Source organism: Calliopsis andreniformis, unplaced genomic scaffold (genome assembly GCF_051401765.1).
Source record: "Calliopsis andreniformis isolate RMS-2024a unplaced genomic scaffold, iyCalAndr_principal scaffold0153, whole genome shotgun sequence".
Lineage (NCBI taxonomy): Eukaryota > Metazoa > Arthropoda > Insecta > Hymenoptera > Andrenidae > Calliopsis > Calliopsis andreniformis.
In genome coordinates, this window is record NW_027480562.1 from 952,461 (window position 1) to 976,178 (window position 23,718).

At 33.2% G+C, this 23,718-nt stretch overlaps 3 protein-coding genes across 9 annotated transcripts; 2 read left to right on the forward strand and 1 right to left on the reverse strand.

Moving 5' to 3' along the window:
• Positions 1 to 8,689: 8,689 nt before the first annotated feature.
• On the reverse strand, positions 8,690 to 11,746 carry LOC143187705 (uncharacterized). Of its 7 annotated transcripts, none has more exons than XR_013003267.1 (3): positions 11,094 to 11,746; positions 10,755 to 10,906; positions 9,241 to 9,377 (listed from the first exon to the last, which is right to left on the reverse strand). XR_013003267.1 is itself a non-coding variant. In XM_076391930.1 (2 exons), exon 2 carries the CDS (start codon positions 9,329 to 9,331, stop codon positions 8,768 to 8,770), a length of 564 nt encoding a protein of 187 aa, XP_076248045.1. In that variant the 5' UTR covers positions 9,332 to 9,377; positions 9,460 to 9,572; the 3' UTR covers positions 8,690 to 8,767. The 7 variants fall into 7 exon arrangements, 3 of the variants coding, with proteins under 3 accessions (XP_076248045.1, XP_076248043.1, XP_076248044.1); XR_013003268.1 differs by lacking the exon at positions 9,241 to 9,377 and adding an exon at positions 10,548 to 10,615; XM_076391930.1 differs by lacking the exons at positions 10,755 to 10,906; positions 11,094 to 11,746 and adding an exon at positions 9,460 to 9,572 and having other exon boundaries at positions 8,690 to 9,377.
• Positions 11,747 to 17,299: 5,553 nt separating this feature from the next.
• Positions 17,300 to 19,355, forward strand: LOC143187709 (uncharacterized). The gene is made up of 6 exons (XM_076391934.1): positions 17,300 to 17,414; positions 17,492 to 18,222; positions 18,278 to 18,282; positions 18,381 to 18,543; positions 18,589 to 18,685; positions 19,283 to 19,355. The coding sequence occupies exons 2-6, from the start codon at positions 17,751 to 17,753 to the stop codon at positions 19,353 to 19,355; spliced, it is 810 nt and encodes a 269-aa protein (XP_076248049.1). The 5' UTR covers positions 17,300 to 17,414; positions 17,492 to 17,750.
• Positions 19,356 to 21,715: 2,360 nt separating this feature from the next.
• On the forward strand, positions 21,716 to 22,770 carry LOC143187707 (uncharacterized). Its single transcript, XM_076391931.1, has one exon. It carries the CDS (start codon positions 21,716 to 21,718, stop codon positions 22,703 to 22,705), a length of 990 nt encoding a protein of 329 aa, XP_076248046.1. The 3' UTR covers positions 22,706 to 22,770.
• Positions 22,771 to 23,718: the final 948 nt, after the last annotated feature.

Genomic DNA, 23,718 nt, shown 5'->3' on the forward strand with positions numbered 1-23,718 from the left:
TAGTGATTATGACTGCTGAATCTGAGACAATGCAAAATTTCAAAAATTATTTGAAAAATAGATTTTGCATGACAGATTTAAATGAAATTAAGTTATTTCTTGGAATAAAAGTGGAAAGAACTAATGGACAAGTAACATTGGATCAAAGTGCATATATTAAGACTGTTCTTATGAAATTTAATATGTTAGATTGCAAACCTGTAAGTACACCTCTTCCAAGTGTATTAGATCATATAGCTTTGAATTCAGAAGAAGAATATAATGCACCTTGTCGTAATTTAATTGGATGCTTGATGTATATAATGATTTATACGAGACCCGATTTAAGTATAGCGGTAAATATTTTAAGTTGATATTCAAGTAAAAATAACAGAGAACTGTGGCAAAACCTTAAAAGGGTTCTGAGGTATCTTAAAGGGTCTGCTGATATTAAATTAACATACGTTAAAACTGATTATAAAAATCTATTTAGTGGACATGTCGATTCTGATTGGGGAGGTAATGAAAATACAGATCGTAAGAGCACAACGGGATATTTATTTAAGTTATATGAACAATGTACAATCTGCTGGAATACGAAAAGGCAAACATCAGTGGCTGTCTCGTCCACAGAAGCAGAGTACATGGCTCTTTTTGAAGCTGTGAGAGAGGCATTATGGTTAAAATCCTTGGCAATCAGTATTAATATAAATGTCTTTGATGCAATAATAATTTACGAAGACAATATGGGTTGCATTAATATTGCGAGTAATCCAAGTAGCCATAAGCGTTCAAAACATATAGACATAAAATACCACTTTTCAAGAGAACAAGTTGAAAAGAATGTAATAAAACTTGAATATATTCCTACAGGTGATCAACTAGCAGATGCTTTAACGAAGCTGTTGCCAGCAAGCAAATATTTGGAATTTAGAGCAAAAATGGGATTAGAATAATAAGATTAATATAAGCATAAAAATTATTATTATTTTGTATATAGTTTGTATGGTCTGGATGGGTTTTTCTGGGTTTCCCCATTCCCTTGCAACGAATGTTGGACCATTTGTATTTTGTTCCCAGAATTAGAGTCAAAATAAAACACAAGGTAGACAGTCTGTACGGTAATACTCGTAGTACACTTATTAGACGTATTAATGTACAATTAATATGGACAGCACCGACTTGTTTTTGAGGGGGCCTGTTAGATTATATAATCAAGGAACAAAGACAAGTATCGAAAGTATCGAAGGATACAGAAAGTGTTCTGTCTTGTTTCTATGGTTTTTTATTTACTTTTGAATATATTCATGTGGGATCTGATATCGTACAGACTTCTTCCGTGCGTTGTGTTACAATTAAATTTCTTTTTATTTTAAATCGTTATCCCATATTACAACATTCGATAAATTCCATTCACCAACACTCATTATTACAAAAGGAAAAAAATAAACAATTGCAAGAAAATAGAAATATAAAGTATACTACAGCTAATAAAGGAAAAAAAAACACGGAAAGTAGGCAAAAGTTAATAATACATAACAATCAAATAAAATTAATGCTATACTACTTGAATGTACTAAATAAAAGCTAATATGAACGTTAAAATGCTATAAATAAAATGAGTGAATCGTTGAAATACTATAAATATATGAATGAAACGTTAGAATACTATATATAAGATATTTAAAATACGTTAATAAAATGCTATACTCATTTACTATACTAAATAAAAACTAATATAAATCATAAAATACTATAAATAATTCTAAAATATTATAAAGACTACAACACTATAAATGTTAAAATACTATACTATACTACTATTCTACAAGAAATACTATATTAAAATCGAAAGTACACAAAATCAAAGAAATTAGCAATGAACACCTTAAACTCAAACGCATGGGAATATTGTAGTATCACCACGTAAATCAAATCACTCGTAAAACTTTGAACATCGAAATTTGATTTATCCTGCCTAAATGGTCGCTATTATGATATCAGTGGCGCAATTGCTCATATCCAACGGCTCCGCTCATTGGCTAAGCTGCCTGTACAAGCCAATACGGCGTCGAAATAGCTAGTGAATAGTTTAAAAATGCTCACCTCTAAATACGCATAACTTTTCAACCGCTGGATTCCTAAACTTAAAACTTGCATTTTTGGATACCGCTCGTCCAGTATTATTAAAATAAGTAAAAAAAACCATTAATTTTTGTTTCCCCAAAGTAAAGTTCAGCCTAGCATTACTTTAATAAATCGGCATTTTTATATTCTTCTTCCTCGTTTTTTATTTTTTACAACTTAGACAATTAATTTAAAAATTTGAAAAAATTCCAAAATATGTGTCGGAATAGCTGACGTGTCCGTGATTTTTTTCATAATTTCCCATCTAATAGTTTAAGAGAAATTGGGCAATAACATAGAGACCTTGAGTTTCTTGTACAAGATTCGAGCACAGCGAGTAGGAAACACTACGCGTAGCTTGTGCGCTGTCACTGAACGGCCGATCGCTCGCTATCCGCGTTTTCTGATTGATCGATGTTTTTCGTTAATAACTCGTGAACAAAGCTTCAGAGAACATTTCTGTAAAGGAAAAGGTTGTTTAGAATCACACCAGGAATCTCCCCTTTTCGGCTCCGCCACCTTATATGGGACACCCTGTATAAATGATGATAGTGGAGATTAATTGTTCATCCAGTTCCTGATCCTGAATTGAATAAGTTTCTTAATAATAATAAGATAATTGAAGGGGGTAGTAATCAAAATCTTATATTATTTATACGAGGAAATGCCATATCTGGTGCTCCAATTATTAAAGAGATTAATCAATTTCCAAATCCTCCAATTATAAACGGTGTAACTACAAAAAAGATTATAATGAAAGCATGGGATGTTACAACAGAATTATAAATTTGATCATTTTTATTTCATGTACCAGGATTTCTTAATTCTAAACGAATAATAAATCTTATGGATGATCCAATTATTCCTGATCATATAGCGAATATAAAATATAATATTCCAATGTTGTTATGATTAGTAGAGTATATCCATTTCTTAATTCATAAAAAAATTAAGATTTATGTAGTTATTTTATATATTTAATTTTGAAGATTAATAGTTTCAATTAACTTAAAATCTCATTGAAAGTATTATGGCTGATTAAAAGGAATAAATTGTAACTTTATTAATGAAATCAAAATTTCTAATACTAAATATATGGAGAGAGAATAGATATTAAGTTTAAATATTAAATTGACATCATAAGCATTTTAATTTAGAAAATATAATTATTATAATAAATAAAGAGTTAAATTGATAATGAAATAAATGAATATTTATTTCTATAATTTAATGAAAAATATTAAATTGCAAATATAAAAATAAAAAAATTAATTTTTTAGAAATTAAATACTAAAATAAATATATATAATTCTAAGAATAATTATTATGATATTTGATGATATTAGAATTCATATATATAAACGTTTGTATTTTAAAAATGTATTAGAATAATTTTTATTAAATAAATTATTATTAATGAAATTTAAATAAGTAAGTCTTGAAATTGCAATAATAATAGAAAGTACATAGTTGAAACGTTTGAATTTAATTAATAACTTTTTTAAAGTTATTCATTTTATAAAAAATACCCTTATGGGAGGGATAAATATATATGTTAATAAAGAATAAAAAAATATAAGTTTGGAATTAGTTCTACGAATTATGTATATATGTGTTTGTTGTTCCTCTTGAGGTTACAATTTTCTCCCTCTTCTCTTACCCTAGCCTCCTCTCTCTGCCATTCTACACCTTACACCGATTTATGATTTATGTCTTACGACGGAAGTTTGGGAAGTGTTAATCGCCGATTTTAATAAAACTTTATACAATTATTCTATGGTCCTACCTAAGAATTTTGCCATACAGAGTAGCTGCCCATACGCACTTTTAAGGGAGAAACTACCCCTTAAAACCAAATTGCCCCTTTCCTTTCGGTGCTTATAGCTCGCAAAGTGTAAGCGCTATAAAAAAATGCTCTATACAAAAGTTTTACTGTTTTTCAGGACCTACAAAATGGCTTTAAAAAAATTTTGAAAGAACGCATTGTTTATAAAAATGCAATATCCCGCCCCCCCCCCCCCCTTTTTCTGACAAAAAATGTTTTTATTTCAGATAAGTGAAGGGCTTTTAACGAATAACGATAACGACAGCACGCAAAAATCAGAATAAAAAATATAATAATTGAATATTTACTTCCATTCACCGTACCAATAAGAACGAATATTATGCTACGCAGAAATGATGCAGCGCTTTTGTATACAAGAAATGGAATAATTGTATATCGCTATACAATGCAGAATTCACAACAAAAAGCTCTTTATTTATCTGAAATAAAAACATTTTTTGTTAGAAAATAGGGGGGAGGGGAAATTGAATCTTTAAAAACAATGCGTTTCTTCAAAATTTTTTTAAAGCCATTTTATAGGACATGAAAAGCAGCAAAACTTTTGTATGAAACGTTTTTCTATAGCGCTTTTACGTTGCGAACTATAAGCACCGAAAGGAGAAGGGCGACTTGAATTAAAGAGGTAGCTTCTCCCTTAAAAGTGCGTATGGGCAGCTTCTTTCTACGGCAAGATTCTTAGGTAGGACCATAGAATAATTGTATAAAGTTTCATTAAAATCGGCGATTAACACTTCCCAAACTTCCGTCGTAAGACGTAGATCATAAATAGGTGTAAGATGTAGAATCTGAGAGAGAGGAGGCTAGGGTATGAGAAGAGGGAGAAAATTGTGACCTCAAGGGGAACAATAAACACATATATACATAATTTATAGAACTAATTCCAAACTTATATTTTTTTATTCTTTAACATATATATTTGTCCCTCCCATAAGGGTATTATTTATAAAATGAATAACTTTAAAAAATTTATTAATTAAACTCAAACGTTTCAACTATGTACTTTCTATTATTATTGCAATTTCAAGACTTACTATAACCTGAAATTATTTAAATTTCATTAATAATAATTTATTTAATAAAAATTATTCTAATACATTTTTAAAATATAAACGTTTATATATATGAATTCTAATATCATCAAATATCACAATAATTATTCTTAGAATTATATATATTTATTTTGACACTTAATTTCTAAAAAATTAATTTTTTTATTTTTATATTTGCAATTTAATATTTTTCATTAAATTATAGAAATAAATATTCATTTATTTTATTATCAATTTAACTCTTTATTTATTATAATAATTGTATTTTCTAAATTAAAATACTTATAATGACAATTTAATATTTAAATTTAATATCTATTCTCTCCCTATATATTTAGTATTAGAAATTTTCATTTCATTAATAAACTTACAATTTATTCCTCTTAATCAGCCATAATACTCTCAATGAGATTTTAAGTTAATTGAAACTATTAATCTTCTAAATTAAATATATAAAATAATTATATAAAACTTAATTTTTTTATGAATTAAAAAATGAATATACTTAACTAATCATAAAAACATTGGAATATTATATTTTATATTCGCTATATGATCAGGAATAATTGGATCATCGTTAAGATTAATTATTCGATTTGAATTAGGAAATCCTGGTACATGAAATAAAAATGATCAAATTTATAATTCTGTTGTAACATCCCATGCTTTCATTATAATCTTTTTTATAGTTACACCGTTTATAATTGGAGGATTAGGAAATTGATTAATCTCTTTAATAATTGGTGCACCAGATATGGCATTTCCTCGTATAAATAATATAAAATTTTGATTACTGCCCCCTTCAATTATCTTATTATAATTAGGAAACGTATTGAATTGAGGATCAGGAACTGGATGAACAATTTATCCTCCACTATATCACCCGTATATATCACCCATCTTCCTTAACAGACATAACAACTTTTTCAATACATATTGCAGGAATTTCATGAATTATACTGTCCAACACGAGTTTTACCTTTCAATATCCACTGTGTGATTCTCGTAGATTACCCTGTCCGAAATACGAATCCGGAAACGGAATTGGTCCATCACCCTCAGTTTTCGAAAAAACAGGATTTGAAAATAAACGCAATTCTTAAACTTTGAACAATTATTGTGTTTAAACGGTAATAGTTATTCAGTTGATTTTTGTGTCAGATTATTCAGTGAACATTCCCAAACAAAATGACATGCATTGTTACTGGGCTGTAAACATTTAAAAATGTTTAAACAAAGAACAAAGGCAAAAGGACACCCGAAATGCACCAATCTTGGCAGATAATTTTCAATTTGCTTAAAAAACTAAGGGTCTAGGAGAAAATCTGACCCAGCCACGCGTTGCAGCTGACATTTTTACTTCGGAAAGCATCGACAGAAATTGTATATCCCATTTTAGACATAATAATCCGAATGATGTTCATAATAATCATACCAACAAGCATAATAATCATAGTAATCGTCATAATAACCACAATAATCATAATAACAATAATAATAATCATAATAATCGTAGTAATACTTATGCTAACTATAGTAATCACAATAATCATAATAATAATCTTAACAATCATAATAATCATAGTAGTAACTGTAATAACCATTATAATCATAACAATCGTAATAATAAAACGAATAATCATGGAAATAATCATAATAATCACTATAATAGCCACAATAATTTGAGTAATCATTAAACCATAATAACCTTAATGATGATCATAATATTCACCATAATCATACAAAGAACCATAATAATCATAATAATCATAATAATAACCATAACAAACTTGGAAATAATCATAATAGCCATTATAATAGCCATAATAACCATAATAATCATAATAGCCATTTTGATCTGAATGATGATCATAATAATCATACTAACAACAATAATAATTATAGTAATCGTCATCATAACCACAATAATCATAATAATCATAATAATAATCATAATAACCATAGCAATAATCATAACAGTCATAATAACGATAGTAATAATTATACTAACTATAATAATCATAACAATCGTAATAATAAGTAGAGTAATCATGAAAACTATTTTAATAACCATTATTACAGTCATAATAATCATAATAATCATAATAACCAGAATAATCATAGTAGCAATAATAATCTTAACGATGATCATAATTATCATACTAAGATCCATAATAATCACAATAATCATAGTAATAACCTTAACAATCATAATAATCATAGTAATAACTGTAATAACCTTAACAATCATAATAATCATAGTAATAACTGTAATAACCATAATAATCATATCAATCGTAAGAATAAAACGAATAATCATGGAAGTAATCTTAATAATCATTATAATAGCCATAGTCATCATAATAATCATAATAGCCACAGTAACCTTAATGATGATCATAATAATCATAGTAATCATACTAAAAACCATAATAACCATATTAATCATAATAATATACATAATATACCTGGAAATAACCATAATGACCATTATAAATACATAAGAAACATAATAATCATAATAGACATAATAATCTTAATGATGATCATAATAATCATTCTAACAACCATAATAATCATAATAATCATTATAATAACCACTATAATCATAATAACCATAATAATAATAATAATAATAATAATAATAATAATAATAATAATAATAATAATAATAATAATAATAATAATAATATTAATGACCATAATAACCATAATAATCATAATAATCATAATAATAATAATACATCATAGCAATCATAATAATTGCGATAATAATCATAATAACCACGATAATAATCACAATAATAATCGTAATAAATATAATAATCATAATAATAATAGTAATAAATGTAATAACCGTAACAATGGTAACAATCGTAATAATAAACTGAATAATCCTTGCAATCGTTATAATAGACAGAATAATCATTGAAATAATATTAATAATCATTATAATAGCCATAATAATCATAATAATCATTGTCACAATAATAACCTTAGTGATGATCGTAATAATCATAGTAATCATAGTAATTTTTATAAACAATTCAATGCCCATTTTTATGGCAAGAGATCGATTCATTTCTTAAAAAGTGCACTACTTCCAGGATCGATTAAAAAGAATAATCCTACATACTTCCAAAGCCAGTTGTACATAGATCACAAAATCTTTTGATCTTTTGTTCCACGACTCATACATGGCGAGAAATTCGTCCTCCCATGGGGGTGTTTTAAAAAAGCTGTTTTCGACGAAGGGCCCCGTCGCCGCCATTTTGTATGGAAATGAAAATAAAAATATTGCTTTTCATACTTCAATATGTGTTGAGTAAACCCTCTGAAAAGAAATTCTACTCCGTTTGTCATACTCCCAAAATAAATTGTCAAATTTAGGGCTTCTTTTCTGCGTCTAGAGTGGTTTTACCCCTTAAGTAGATGAAATTAGTTATTTTGAAATGATAGACTGTGTATGTGTGTATGTGTAAAATTATTCAATTTTTTTCAACAAAAGGATTTAAAATATTTTTAAAAAAAAATGTGATTGAGTACATGAAATTAGTTATTTGAAATATAATAAAATTTTAAAAATTATATATATATTAGTTGCACTTGTTACGAATTGATTTATAGAAATGTAAGTATAGAGTGGGAAGGTAGAATGCAATAGGTAACTAAGTACATGAAATTAAAATTTAATGTTAATATTTATTAAACTTTTTTCTTCATTATTATTTAAATGCGTAAAATCACAATAGAATTTTATACAATATTAAATATTAGCATTGTAGACAAGAATATTTAAAGCACACGCTAGTAGTTCACAATCAATCAAAGAATCGTCGTCGAAATATTTACTGTTACATATCATATTAGCAATACATGACAAGTTCGTTTTTGGTGTGACACCATTTTGTTTCAAAACATTTACGAAATTTATAAACTGAATATTAATACGATGCGTATTTTCATATAGTTGGGACCGCATAAGATTAATACATTTTACATGATTGAATAAATTATTCAACGTTTCCATAGTGTAATGTAAGGAGATACTGGCTAGACTAAATTTTATAAGCTTAACATTATGAATTTTGGTAAATTCTATTACAAATTCTTCAATCCATATTGGTGGGGAATCTGAATTCACGGATAGAACACATTCTTTAATTTCTGCACGTTTTTCAATGAGTGCATCCCATATTGGTGCAGGTAATAGAAGTTGAGTGCCCCGATTATCACCAAGAATAATTTCAACGGTTGATATGGGTCCAACTGCGATTCCAATTTCTAAATATTTATAGGATGTTGCTGTCAGCGGGTAGCTACTTCCCATGATACGAACAGGGCATGGGTGTGACGGTTTGAAAGTAGAATTAGATCTAGAAGAAATCAATTTTTTTTATAAGATACATATAAATTTAATATTTTAATTTAAAGATTAAGAGTAAGATTAATACATACCGTGGGATTGGAAGATTTCTGCTAAATCAAGCTCGTGTATATGATAATGTAAGTATATACAGGGCGTAACAAAAATGTCGCAGTTCCTTAAAAGGGGTGATTCAGGGGGTGATTCGAAACAACTTTTTCCTTAGCGAAAATGTAAGATGTGGCTTCGTTAACGAGTTATTAATGAAAAACATCGGCCAATGAGAGCGCGAGTTTGCCGTCCGAGCGACTGCGGTAGCGTTGGATACGCGCTAGGCGCTACTGTTGTACTCCGAACAAGAAAGTCGGCATGCGTCGAAGGAAATAGCATTAGTATGAAAATATTTGCATAACGTATAAACGAAAAAGCAATGCAACAAAAGAAATGAACGGAAAATTGGAGAATTAATGTTGAAGATAGAAACGTTGAAAGTAGTCTGCGTTATATTTAAAAAATAATAATCATTAATGAATTAAATGCAATTCATCTGTAGTTTGTAAATCTGTGTCACTGGGTCACTGTACCGATACTGGTCATCGACCGTCGAAATGGTTTATGGTAGGGTAGAATTTTTCCAAGAAAGCTCCTTGTACCCCCCACGTAGTTTAAGTACCTCAGACCTTCCTTGTTCGGACACTCCGAGATCATGTCTCCTTCGAAACCAAAGCAATAAAGCCATAAATTACCTAAACGCCTGCCCTAGCAAAAACCATTTCGACGGTCGATGACCGAGATCGGTACAGTGACCCAGTGACACAGGTTTACAAACTACAGGTGAAGTTTGTTCTCCTCTTCCTTTATTTTTTGTTGTATTGCTTTTTCGTTTATACGTTATGCGAATAAGAAATTTACATATTCGTGTTTTTACGTTGCACGTAGTTTTCCTCGATTTTAAGTAATTATTCACTTCAAGTGATAAACAAAAAAAGGACTCGGTATTATTTATTATGTCGCTTTCAGTTTTCATACTAATGCTATTTTCTTCGATGTATGACGACTTTCTTGTTCGGAGTCCAACCGTAGCATCTAGCGCGCCTACTCAACACTACCGCGGTCGCTCGGACGGCAAACTCGCGCTCTCATTGGCCGGTGTTTTTCGTTAATAACTCGTTAACGAAGCCTCATCTTACATTTTCGCTAAGGAAGAAGTTGTTTCAAATCACCCCCTGAATCACCCCTTTTAAGGAACTGCAACATTTTTGTTACACCCTGTATATATTTGTATAATCACTGGAAATATAATATTACTAAATGAATTAGACTAAATATTTTAATAATCCACACAATATTCTACGCCTTAACTTCTGATCTGTGGCCTATGGCTTACCAATCCACTCTGCCGAATTTTCCTTCATCCCGCACCGTCGACACCACTCATTTCTTTCATGCTCTGTCTCACTCACGACCCAAACCTAAACAATAAATCTAAAGCTATCTCCAAGGGTTTGGGACACGGTTCTGCTGACCATCGCCACTCGCCTGCAAAACATCAACGTCCCAAATGGCCCAGTCATAAACTACTTAAGTCTAAATGTTTTTAAACATAACATAATCTTATCGAACCCCACACTCGGCCATCCTGCGAGAATATCTGACCTCAGATATTGTGTTATTCATCACAAGTTTCTTCAGTGTCACTATACAAATCATCGCTATTTTCACTCACCCATGGTTTAATATAGTCTACTGCTGTAGATGTCTGACGTGGCCCTTCATGTTCGCCAACTTTTGTTACAATATAACGATCGTTCCGTAACACTTTTGCTAGCTCGTAAGGCCCGAAGTATTTCGCTGCGAATTTCAGACCTGGACCCTGTTGAGTTCGCTTAATTGCAACTAGATCGCCCTCTCGATATTTCCTACCTTCTATTCTTTTTTTATTAAAAGATTTCCTATTCTCCTGCTGAATTTTTAATATATTCTGTCGCGCCTCTTCCCGCAATTCGTCTCGATTTTCTTGAAATACATTTTCCCATTCGCACTCAAGCAACTCTACTATCTGAGGATCGTCCCGATATCTAGGATCTATTCCAAATAATATCTGAAATGGTGTCGTTTTTATACTTCGGCTCGGAGTAGTATTAAAACACCTTTGACACAGGTCCAAGAATTTATACCACTCGTCAGTTTTCGGCGCTGAGAGTTTGGTTAATAACGGTATTAGCGTACGATTGACCCGTTTTACCTGACTGTTTGCCCGCAGCATACCTGTAGTAGTCAACACGTGTTCTATACGTTCGTATTTACAAAAATCCTGAAACGCAGTTCATGTGAAAGCGGCACCTCTATCTGAAATAATCCTTCGAGGATTTCCAAAAAGAATCGTCCGTTTTCTTAAATGGTCTATTACTTCTGTCGAATTACAACTTTTTGTGGCGTAAAGCCACACAAATTTTGAAAACGCATCGATAACAACGAAGATATAATGGTATCTTTTCTTTGTCGATGGGAGCAGCCCTAAGTGATCCACATGGAAAGTATCTAACGGCACCTGGCCTTTACTTATCGCAAATAAAAACTCCTCCTGCCTACCTTGCTTTCTTTCTGCAAGTATACAATCAACGCAATTTCGCAGCACTTTGTCTATTTTCTCCCTCATATTCCGAAACCAATAATTCCTTTTTAATAAGGCTTCGGTTTTTCCGGATGCGAAATGACCGTTTTCGTGAGCGCGTCTAATTATTTGGGTCCGCATTGACCTTGGCACTAAAACACGTATATCCCCATTAATTTCTTTGAATAAGATGCCACCCCTAATTTTAAAACCCTCAGCTTGTCCTGGCTCTACCAGCTCGAATATTTTCTGGATACTTGGGTCCTCTTGCTGTGATTTTCTTAACCTACCGCTCATGCTACTTTCGCTCTCACCTACTAGCAAGCACGATGGAAGAGGGTTCCGACTCAAGGCGTCCACGTGCATAAGGTTTTTACCCGGACGGTGTTCAATAGTCTACTGGAATTCCTCCAATAACAATGCCCACCGCGCGACACGTACTGACAAGTCCTTTTTCCGCATTGTTAAAGCGAACGCTCGGCAATCTGTAATTATTTTGAAAGGTATCCCCAACAAATAGACGCGAAATTTCTTCAGGGATTTTATAATCGCCAGAACTTCTAATTCCTAACTCGCATAACGCTCTTCCGCTGGCGTTGTTTTACCGCCTGCAAAATATATTGGGTATAATTTACCATCACAATCGTCTTTTTGCATTAAAATTGCCCCATATCCGAACTTAGATGCATCAGTATGCAATTCAGTTTCTGCGCCAATTTTATATAGTTTTAATACCGGTTTATCATCCTTAAATATTATTGTCATTTCTATCTCTGTCTCGCGTGTTGCAACAGGTTTATAATTATTAATCATTTCGGTTAAACTTCGCCTACGTTCAGTGTCTGCTACGTATGAAATATCCATCCCATTAACCTCGCACTCTAAACTAATCTCAGAAATGCATGGGATATTACTCTTTTCTGCTTTGCGAATCATGACCTGCCCTTGTCTAACAGTCAGTTCTACCGTGTCTAAAAAATCTGTCCCCATCAAGAGTCCGTGAGTCATCACCCGATCCGGTATCACACAAATTATTATCGGATACCTACTCTCGTCTATTCGCACTTCTGTTTTAAATTCGCCAACCGCTTTATTCATATCTGAGCCTATACCGCGAAAATAAACACTGCTATCTCTCAACGCAGGTACCTTCGGTCTAAGCTTATGGTATTGATCGCATCGTATTAAACATAAATCGCTGCCAGTGTCGATCAAGGCGCTTACCTCACGCTTGCAAATATATACTTTTTTATAATACTTATCACGTGATGTCTGTTGAACGGCAAAGTTTATTTCAGTAGTTGGTGTTTTCTTTGTCGGACAATTTACCGCAATGTGTCCAAATTCTCCGCATTCAAAACATTTGGACCCTCTGCTCCTCATCGGACAATTATAGAAAAAATGATCGCGACCGCCGCAACTGTAGCATCTTCCTGGTGTTGCAACCCGTGCCTCTTGTCACTGATGTTCTTCATTGCGCCGCTGTATCCCGTCGTCCCGTCGCTGTACCTCGTTGACTCGTCGTTGAATCCCGTCGTCGCACTGTTGAATCCCATCATCTCACCGTCGGGGCAGGTTATCCAGTCGCTGGACCTGGTCCCATCGGCGGGGTCCAGATGCTGCTCGCCACATCGCCGCACCTCCGCGCTGTACTACATTGTCGGACCGTTGCACCCCAGCACCTCTTCGCCAATTCTGCTCTTGTACATCCACGCTATATCTTGTGCCCTTATATGTAGTAGACGGCAAAATCACTCCCTTGAACGCCCCTAAAAGTGATGCCTGCGATTTGAACTTCTGCATTTTCGCATGATTTCTCAGCGAATGGTCCGGTATCCCGTCAATTGAATATTCTATAAACTCTTCCTCGTCAATACGAATACGGTTTGCCAAAATAATTTTTCGGTGAAAATACTCGGCAAATGTCTCCTCCTTTTTCCAAATTCGACTCTCAAATTCCCTGCGCGCCGCTATTCGGTTTTGCCTATCACCGAAAATGTCCTTCAACCCCTTCACCAGGTCGTCAATACACATTTCGACGTGTTCTGGCTTCGAATGAAACCATTCGAGAGCCTGATTCTTCAGTCGTGATACCGCTAATAATTTTGCTGCGTTGTCGTCTAACTTATATGTTGCTCGTAGGAGTGCCAATTGCCTTTCCCATGCATCGAAAGTTTCACCGTTTCCGTCAAAATAATTCAGCATCGCTTTCATTGATTCGTTCACTATGACCGGTGCATGATGATCTGAATACATTGCTGAGTTTTGTGATATAGATGATTCCCTGACGCTCAGTCCCTGCATTTTGCGCATCATCTCGACTTCGCGTTTCAATAATTGTATCTCACGTTCCGCAAGTTCTTTTTCCTTCCTGAGAATATCCATGTCCCTGATATTACTCGCTACGTCAGCTGATGGACTTGATGTCTCCGATGGATTCCCTCTAGGCGTTTCGTTCAACCCCGAATCATCGTCCGCGCCCACTACAACTGTACCGCTCGTTTGTTCATCCATCCACGAACCCGTCGGATCGTCTAAAATAAGTCTGCTAATCAATTCCTGCTTTAAACCAATCGTGTTCAAACCTCTCGCTTTTAAAATGTCTTTTAATTGTGTCACCGTGAATTCATTCGGATTCTTAGCGGTATTCATCGCGTTACACACTAAAGACACTCAATATCACAGTCTTCACAATTTTCATGGGTTTACACTTCTTGAGCCTTTACGTCACAAAGCTTTTAAATAGTCCACGCGATCGTTCAATTCTTATAGTCTTCACAGTCCACTCTTAAACTTTACACGACTCGATTTCACTGCTCACTCAATCCCGGACGAGCCCCCAAAAAGATTGTGGGATTGGAAGATTTTTGCTAAATCAAGCTCGTGTATATGATAATGTAAGTATATATATATATTTGTATAATCACTGGAAATATAATATTACTAAATGAATTAGGCTAAATATTTTAATAATCCACACAATATTCTACGCCTTAACTTCTGATCTGTGCCCTATGCCTTTCCAATCCACTCTGCCGAATTTTCCTTCATCCCGCACCGTCGACACCACTCATTTCTTTCATGCTCTGTCTCACTCACGACCCAAACCTAAACAATAAATCTAAAGCTATCTCCAAGGGTTTGGGACACGGTTCTGCTGACCATCGCCAGTCGCCTGCAAAACATCAACGTCCCAAATGGCCCAGTCATAAACTACTTAAGTCTAAATGTTTTTAAACATAACATAATCTTATCGAACCCCACAATACTTCACATATTTAATTTTCTTAGTTTCATTATCTTCGGTGATTCGTTGATTGGAGTATGAGTCACAGATTCATTATTTTCTTCATAATATTGAGAACACATTTTAATATAATTCTATTTATAAAAACTGTATTCTGGTATACAATTAATAGTAATTAATACAATTTTTCTGTACGTAATATTTCAAACACAATTAACTCACACGTATGACCCGAAGTTTATAGATTGAACTTTATATTTTAGCACAGCATTTAATGAATAACTCAGGCAAGTTCCCGTAAGAAATGTTTTCAGTTGGCTTCCGACCATTGCAAATATGCTTTACTCCTCCCACTTATATTTGTTGTTATGATCAATTGGGAGGGGGAGACTTCCTACTCTCTTTCGTATCACATATCGAGCGCGAACGATCCCCCCCCCCCCCCCCTGCCACATACATTGAATTCAGTTTCCCCTCCCCTTACTTTACCATCACAACTATTCGTCAACATGTTCTACATCAATTATAATTATACATTTTGCCTAATTGTATAATAGATGTCTAATATTTCGTCGTAATTGATTAGCAATACATCTATATATCACTTGCAATCTCACAATGTAATATGAAATATTTATGTTGAGTATTTATGTTCTTATAAATTGTATAAATGAATGCTTGATTCAATAACAGCTGACTAGTCATAAATCTGCATTGTATTTATAACCATTGCATAATACATGAAAAAAAGATGTAAGCATTGTATTTATACTGATACAATAAGTGTTAAAATAATTTCCAAAAAGAATACATTTTTTTTTGCTTAACTAATTTTTAAAATGCATTTGTAACATATTATATGATTTATTTAGTTTCTCGAATTGCGTGTGACTTCTCGTCAGCATAACGTCAGCATAATCTAAAATTATCAAAAATTTTATACGAGCAAACAGATGCAACGTGATTGCGACATATGACACCAGTTTAAACTGTGATCAGAATATATAAAAGTAAAATAAAAGATTTGTATGAAATGTGCTGTTACATCCAAGAGTTAACAAGTCACGGACATGGATGAATTTGTTCTTACTGAACACGAATTGCGGGAACAAGCCGTTCGTTTGAATTGTCTAGATGAATACATTGCATGGGAAGAAGGTTGCAACGAATATCTTGAGTCATTGGAACAATATTGTCGAGTAAAGAAACGCCCTCGATTATCAATTGGTACTCAACAATCTCTGGTTGCTCGAATTGCACAATTTGAAAGTCTTAAACTAGTGACGCGTAATCGTTTCGTGCACGAAGGTGCAGGACATTCAAAACAATGGTCTCTTGTGGCGTGAATTAGAAACTGCATTCGAAAATCATGTATTGACAGGTGTTGTGATAAACTCAGATTATATCGATCCACGTAATTTCCTTCATGGTGCGAGAAGTATAGTGCTTTTACATGTCAGACATGCATTGGTGAAGCACACTGCACTTAAAGTGAATACGATATTTAATGGGGAATTTATAGCAGGTGATATATGTGAAACGAAAAGCTTAAATACCAAAGACTGTTAGTTATTTCGCGCATCGGATCTTGAAGAGTGGTATGAACGATGTATTGTTGAATGTACAATAACATTGTTGGAAGAATTTCAGGAATGGGATAGTGGGTGGACATTGTCGCAAATACTGAATTTAATAATCAATTTAAACAAGTATAATCCGAAGCATGTTGGATGTCATTTCAAGCTACCGCGAGAAATACTACTTAAAAAAGCAGTAATTTCTGTAAAATCCTATGACCACGCATGTTTCGCATGGGCTGTGGCAGCCGCTTTATATTCAGCTAAACAGCATACATCCCAACAAAGTTCCTATCCATATTATAGAACAGTGCTTAATTTTGAGAATATCGGATATCCAATATCCATGAATGATATTAAAAAGTTTGAAACGATGAACAATATCTCCGTTAATCTATTCAGCATCGAAGAAAACATCAAGAAAACAAAGTAGGATCTGAAGTAAGTCATCGTTCCATTGCGTCTCACTGATCAGGACAGGGATGGACATGTGAATTTGTTGTACATAGAGAATGATGGCATAGGACACTTTGCATGAATAAAAAATTTGTCTCGACTTGTTAGCACACAATTAAGCAAACATAAAGAAAAGAAGTTCATCTGTGATCGGTATGTATAAAACGTGTAAAAACATTAAGATTTTAATTTTATGAAGAATAAACGATTATATATGAATACTTTTACAGAAGCTTACACTTCTTCAATTCCCGTGAGAGGTTAGATACTCATCAGAATGATTGTCAGAATATGAATAAATGCACTGTTCTGCCAGCCAGCGAGGACGATAAATGACTCAAAGTTAACAATTATTGCAGAAAGGATCGGGTTCCGTTTGTGGTTTATGAAGACCTCGAGTGTGTTTTAGAAAAAATTAAGGATAGTGTCGCAGATGAATGTATATCGCATGCATATCAACATCATAGGGTATTCAGTATTGGATATTGTATGCATTGTTCTTATGATACATCATTATCATCATATCAATATCGTCGCGATATAGACTGCGTTTCATGGTTTATCCAGGAATTAAAGAATTTAGCACAGACTGTTAAATCTATATTATCTAATAATATCTCTATGGCTCACCTAACAAAAGAGCAGTGGGATGAATTTCACAATGTTATACATTACCATATTTGTGAGAAACCATTCGATATCAACGAAACACGTGTGCGATATCATTGTCATTTAACAGGGCGCGATAGAGGTCCTACACATGTTGACTGTAATATAAATTATAAAAACTCATTCCACGTCCCGATAGCCTTTCACAATTTATCTGGATATGATTCACATTTTATCATCATGGAATTAGCTAACGCATTTGAAGGTTACATTGATTTACTACCTATAACCAAAGAAAAGTATATTTCTGTTACAAAACATTTAAAAGATGTAACAGAAGAAGAATTATGTTGTCGAAATTATATAAGATTACGATTTATCGATTCGTATAAATTTTTAAATACTAGTCTTTGTAAATTAGCGTCTTTTCTCAGTAAAGATAAGCAAACAATTTTATAATCTAATCTTCAAATGTTGTCCACAGAAAAATTTGATTTATTGACGTGAAAGGGTGTCTTTCCGTACGAATACATTGATTGCTTTGAGAAATTAGAAGATTCTTGTTTACCATCGCTGGAATCTTTTTACAGTTCGTTGACTGATGAAATAGTATCCGAAAGCGATTACGCACACGCTGAGAACATATGGCATTCTTTCGAGATTAAAACTTTAGGTGAATACAGCGATTTGTATTTAAAAACAGATATTTTATTATTAGCAGATATTTTCGAAAATTTCCGTGAAAGTTGTATCAAGAGTTATGGTCTAGATCAGGCTCACTATTACACATTACCTGGTTTTATATGGGATGCTATGTTAAGGGGGCAGACTCCTTCGGGGCCTACTCCGAATCGATCGAAGCGCTGTTGCGAAGAAATGGGCATTAGTGAAAACATATAATTTATACATGCGACATTTGATAATGTGGCATCTAGCGTTATCCTGTTGAATTACAAATGAGAAGTGCGAAGGTATAATTGCCAAATCGCATCGTAGGAAAGTTCTGTCACGCTGTTGCCACATCAATTACAATTTTATGCATCAGTAAATCTCTACTGAATATGCCTTGAGCCGATATTTTGCTTCATACGGAATATAGAAAAGGACAGTGCGAGCGAGAAAGAAAGAGTATCACGAATGAAACAATACACATGTGCCCAAAATTATGAAAGAGGTCTAAGAAACAACATTTTCGTATGAGATTCACACAAAATTTCACATTTATAATAAATGTTTATTAATCAAGACTAATTATAATGTTACGTAATATAGAAATATTTTCTAATTAATTCAAATGTAATCCTTTCAATATCCTAAAATAAGAAATATACAATTTAGACCACTTTCATAATTATGGGCATATATATATAGTAATATGTGAAATCCTAAAACTTATATATATAGAATTGTAGGATGTTAGACACGTTTAGTTTTAAGCTTATTGTTAGGTATGATAATTTACGACTGGGTCGCGTCGCACGTTAAAGGACTGCAGGCCTGGCGAAGCGAACGGCGCAAGGCATTTTTCGTCGACCAGATGGGGAAATGTCGTTAGGTTTGGAAAACTCACTCAAGAGGCCAAAAAGAACGCAAAGCGTGGGGCAGTTGACCGAAAACCTCGGAAGGAGGAACAACCACGTTGTATTGGGCGAAAGGCCATTTTTGTCGCGTTGTTGGTAGATTATCATTAGGTTATAAGTACGATTGCTGGTGTGTTACATTTCAAATATATTTAATTAACTCTAATTTTGATCGCACTGACATTTGTTTCCTATCATACCATCTAAAATAATCCCACAGAATAAATAATTCATTAAATTCATGCTATTCATTCATTCATTCATTCATACTTTTTAAGAAATAAACAAACGAAACTATTTTAATTTTTTTTTATTTAAAAATAAAAATGTTATGAGTGGTATAATTGTAATCTGTGAAAAGGTGTACAAAAATTAGAATTATTTGAAATAAAAATTGAAAACAAAAAGAATTAAAAGCTACCACGAGATTCGAACCAGGCACCTACAGATTATGAAGGAATGCCTAATTCACACTCAACTAAGGTACTTTCTGGTAAAATTAGTGGATTAAACTATAACTTCTGAAACAATTCCAATTGTTTGTTTATAGTAAATAATAACTATTGAAGAATAATGATTTGTAAATCACCTTTACTTGCTACATTTTCATCGATCAGGAGTCACTCACACTGAACCTCTCGTACTGTTTGCAACGAGTGCAAGACGTTGCGAGTATTCATTAGCAATGTTATAATTTATACATTTAGTGAACAATAAACAACATTTATCATAATATAATGACAAAAACATTATAGGGGTATATATTTTTCGTAAAACCACTCGTTTCAGGGCCCAATTTCGCACACAATGCAGTTTAACTAGGAATGTTATTAATTTGTGTATAACGTAAAAATTCAAAATTCTATTTTAGCCGTATTTTGTGTTTTGGTTCATAGTATTTGCATACAAATTTGCAAAACGATCGATCAGCATGTTGTCAGTGAAAACAACGACAATATACTATTTTTTAATATATTTTTTAAATAAATTGATATTTTTAAAAACTATTTACATAGGTGGATTCGTCGTTCAAAAATACAGAATCGCCCCATTTATATCATTTTGCTATACGCATTAGTTTTGGAGATATTAAACGAAATATGTGTCAGATACTCCTAGAATTCGTTTCTTATTTCCTTCAGAAATGTAGGCATCTGGCCAACGTCAAGTCCCAAGAGTTTTTTTCAACCACTTCATACCATCATAAAAACGGCCTCCCTGCCAAGGACCCAAAACTTTCTCTTTACCCTCTTTTCCCCACTAAGGTTTTCCTTGTCCTTGCACCCCCTTATTTTGTCAGAAAGAATTAGACCACTGAACTGAACACATCGTTTTTGTAATAAAGAGTATTGAATTATATATCTCGACAATTCGTGTTTAATTTGCCATCCTCCGGGTATACGACATATGTTTTCCACCCCCAACTTTGGGGGTGGTTTTCACACCCTTTAGATGAATTAGAAGCAATAAAAAAATACGTGTCGAATATTTTCGGCTATTCTACAATCCTACAAAGTTTCATCAAAATCGGAGACTTTCACCTCGCGATGTTCCCTTATTATTAAGAATCAAAATCTCGGCTGGAGTTGGATTCGTTCGAGTTTTCCTGATGGGCAGAATTGTAATATGTACATACATATATGTGGCAACAGCGTAACGAAACTTTCAATACATTTTGGCAACTAAGCCTTTCTTGCGTCTGATTCGTGTATTCGATGAATACGCTATTCAGCTGTCAAATTCTAGATTACATTTACCGACTGATCTGTATTTTTATCGATGCTGATGGTAATATGACCAAATTGATTGAGATATACCATTAACGCTTCTAACGGCAAATCGTTGAACTATTTTTGTGTCAAAACGGGTGCACTGGTGTGCTATGAGCTATGAACCATTAAATCGTGAGATATTTGCGAAAATGACACTTCGGCAGCCATCTTGCTAGTTTACAACAGCGTCTGTTTCATGCTTACAGTTTGTAATTTTACAGTTTTCTCAACGTATAGTGTTTATTGGAGTTTAAACGGACCAGAGCACCCTGTAGTGAAGTCTACTCGTGGGTTCTGTACCCGCGAAAAATTCATTTCTGCAAGTATCGAGACGTAAAGCTTAATTTGCGGAACCGTTTGTCTCTCTCGCTCATCGCGTATACGTGTATGACTTTCTTTGCTTGTGTGAGCGCACGCACACAGCTCAAAACACAAGGAGTCTGCCCCCTTAAAGCATACTAAAGTTAATTTTGAATTGCTCACTGACATCGAAATGGTTTTGTTTACCGAGCGGTGTATACGTGGTGGTTTGAGTCAATGTTCTGGGAGATATGCGCAAGCCAATAATAAGTATATGTTATCCTATGATCCATCGAAATCGTCATCGTACCTCATGTACTTTGATATAAACAATTTATATGGATGGGCAATGTGCCAACCATTACCATATGCAGGATTTCAATGGATCGATAGTGTTGAAAATTTTGATGTATCCTCAATTGCAATTGATTCATCGATAGGTTATATTCTTGAAGTTGATATAGAATATCCACAACATCTACATGATGATCATGCTGATCTACCGTTTTGTCCAACACGTGCCAAATCCTCTGGTAAGAAACAGGATAAGTTATTGGCTACATTATACGATAAGGAGCGTTACGGTATACATTATTGCAACTTACAACAGTGTATTCATCATGGTCTTCACATTACAAAGATACAACGCATTCTCGAATTTAATCAATCACCATGGCTTCGCGATTATATAGAACTCAATACTCAATTTCGAACACATGCATCAAATGATTTTGAAAAAAATTTGTATAAATTAAAGAACAATGCAGTATTTGGTAAAACAATGAAAAATGTTCGAAATCATGTTGATGTAAAACATCTGACAAAATGGGATGGAAGATTTGGTGTACAGGCAATAATCTCAAAACCTAACTTTCAAAGCAGAAGTATTCTTTCAGAAAATTTAGTTGCAATTGAGTTGCGTAAACTTATGGTTAAATTCAACAAATCAATTTACGTTGGTATGGCCATTCTAAACATATTCCACTACGATTATATGTGTCCATTACACCAACGAAGTTGTAAAATTATGTATACTGACACAGATAGTTTAATTTATTATATTCAATGTGAACATGTTTATGAGATGATGAAATGCGATATCCATAGATTCGACACCAGCGATTATCCAAAAGACAATGTATATGGTATACCGCTTGTCAATAAGAAAGGGCTGGTTCGATGAATTATGAAAACAGTGATTCAATAATGACTGAATTCATTGGACTCAGAGCAAAGGCGTATGCTGTGAAAGTGTTTGGTAAAAAAGATGTCAAAGCGTTGAAAATTGTCAAAAACAATGTTGTTGCCAAAATGATCAATTTCGATGATTACAAGCATTGTTTACGCAATGCATATGAAATATCTCGTCGTCAGTCATGCATAAGATCTGAATTGCATAAGGTATATATTGTAACAAAATTGAAAATTGCTCTCAGTCCATATGATGATAAGCGATATCTTATATCTGATTCAAATGATATACTAGCTTGGGGGCATTATAAAATAAAGTTGTAAAGGATAGAAGCTGTACAATAATAGATTAAAATTATTTTACGAAAATCGATTTATTTGCATCTTTTATATTAACGTTGTAGTAAAAACATCCTTTTATGTTTACAGTACATTATTTTCATGTATCCATGAATTGCGTGAATTATCAAACCTTAACCATTTAACATATACTTTATCATCCTCCTTACGTAATACTTTTTCCACTAAATACACATCGGGATTGATAACGCGTTGTAATTCATGTTCATAAAATCCTCCTGCAATAGGCTTTCCGCATGAATCTTGCAGCAGATAAGTCACAGGATTAGTTATCTATACTTTGATTATCTTGAACACTTCAGGAGTCCAATATGGTGTATATCCTTTGTCGGAAACGGTTTTGTATTTGCTGACGCGTACAGAGACACCAACCTTAAATCTCGGTGAAGCAGCAATCTTTATATGGCTATATACTGTGTTCAAAAGCTTACCAGCAATTGTAGGGGCAACACCACATGGTCGCATTCTAATAGTCCTATGTTTCCGTATGTTGTATTCAGCCACAAGGTTCGGTAATGCGTCGATCCATCTGTATGTTCCAATGAGTACAAACAGTTTCCAAATATGATGCTTTAAAGTACGATTAAAACGTTCCTCGATGGAAGCCTTCATCACTGAATATGTTGAATACTGATTAATATTATG

Bases quoted from the DNA above. Each gene is read 5' to 3' on its own strand.
- LOC143187707 (XM_076391931.1), top strand. From the start codon at position 21,716: ATGGTTTTGTTTACCGAGCGGTGTATACGTGGTGGTTTGAGTCAATGT.
- LOC143187705 (XM_076391928.1), bottom strand. From the start codon at position 11,633: ATGCTGCGGGCAAACAGTCAGGTAAAACGGGTCAATCGTACGCTAATA. The intron at 10,907-11,093 runs GTGAGTGAAAAT...GATGTTTTGCAG, and splicing joins TAGACTATATTAAACCATGG to GCGAGTGGCGATGGTCAGCA.
- LOC143187709 (XM_076391934.1), top strand. From the start codon at position 17,751: ATGCATTGTTCTTATGATACATCATTATCATCATATCAATATCGTCGC. The intron at 18,544-18,588 runs GTGAATACAGCG...TTTTATTATTAG, and splicing joins TTTCGAGATTAAAACTTTAG to CAGATATTTTCGAAAATTTC. The intron at 18,686-19,282 runs GTTAAGGGGGCA...ATAGAATTGTAG, and splicing joins GGTTTTATATGGGATGCTAT to GATGTTAGACACGTTTAGTT.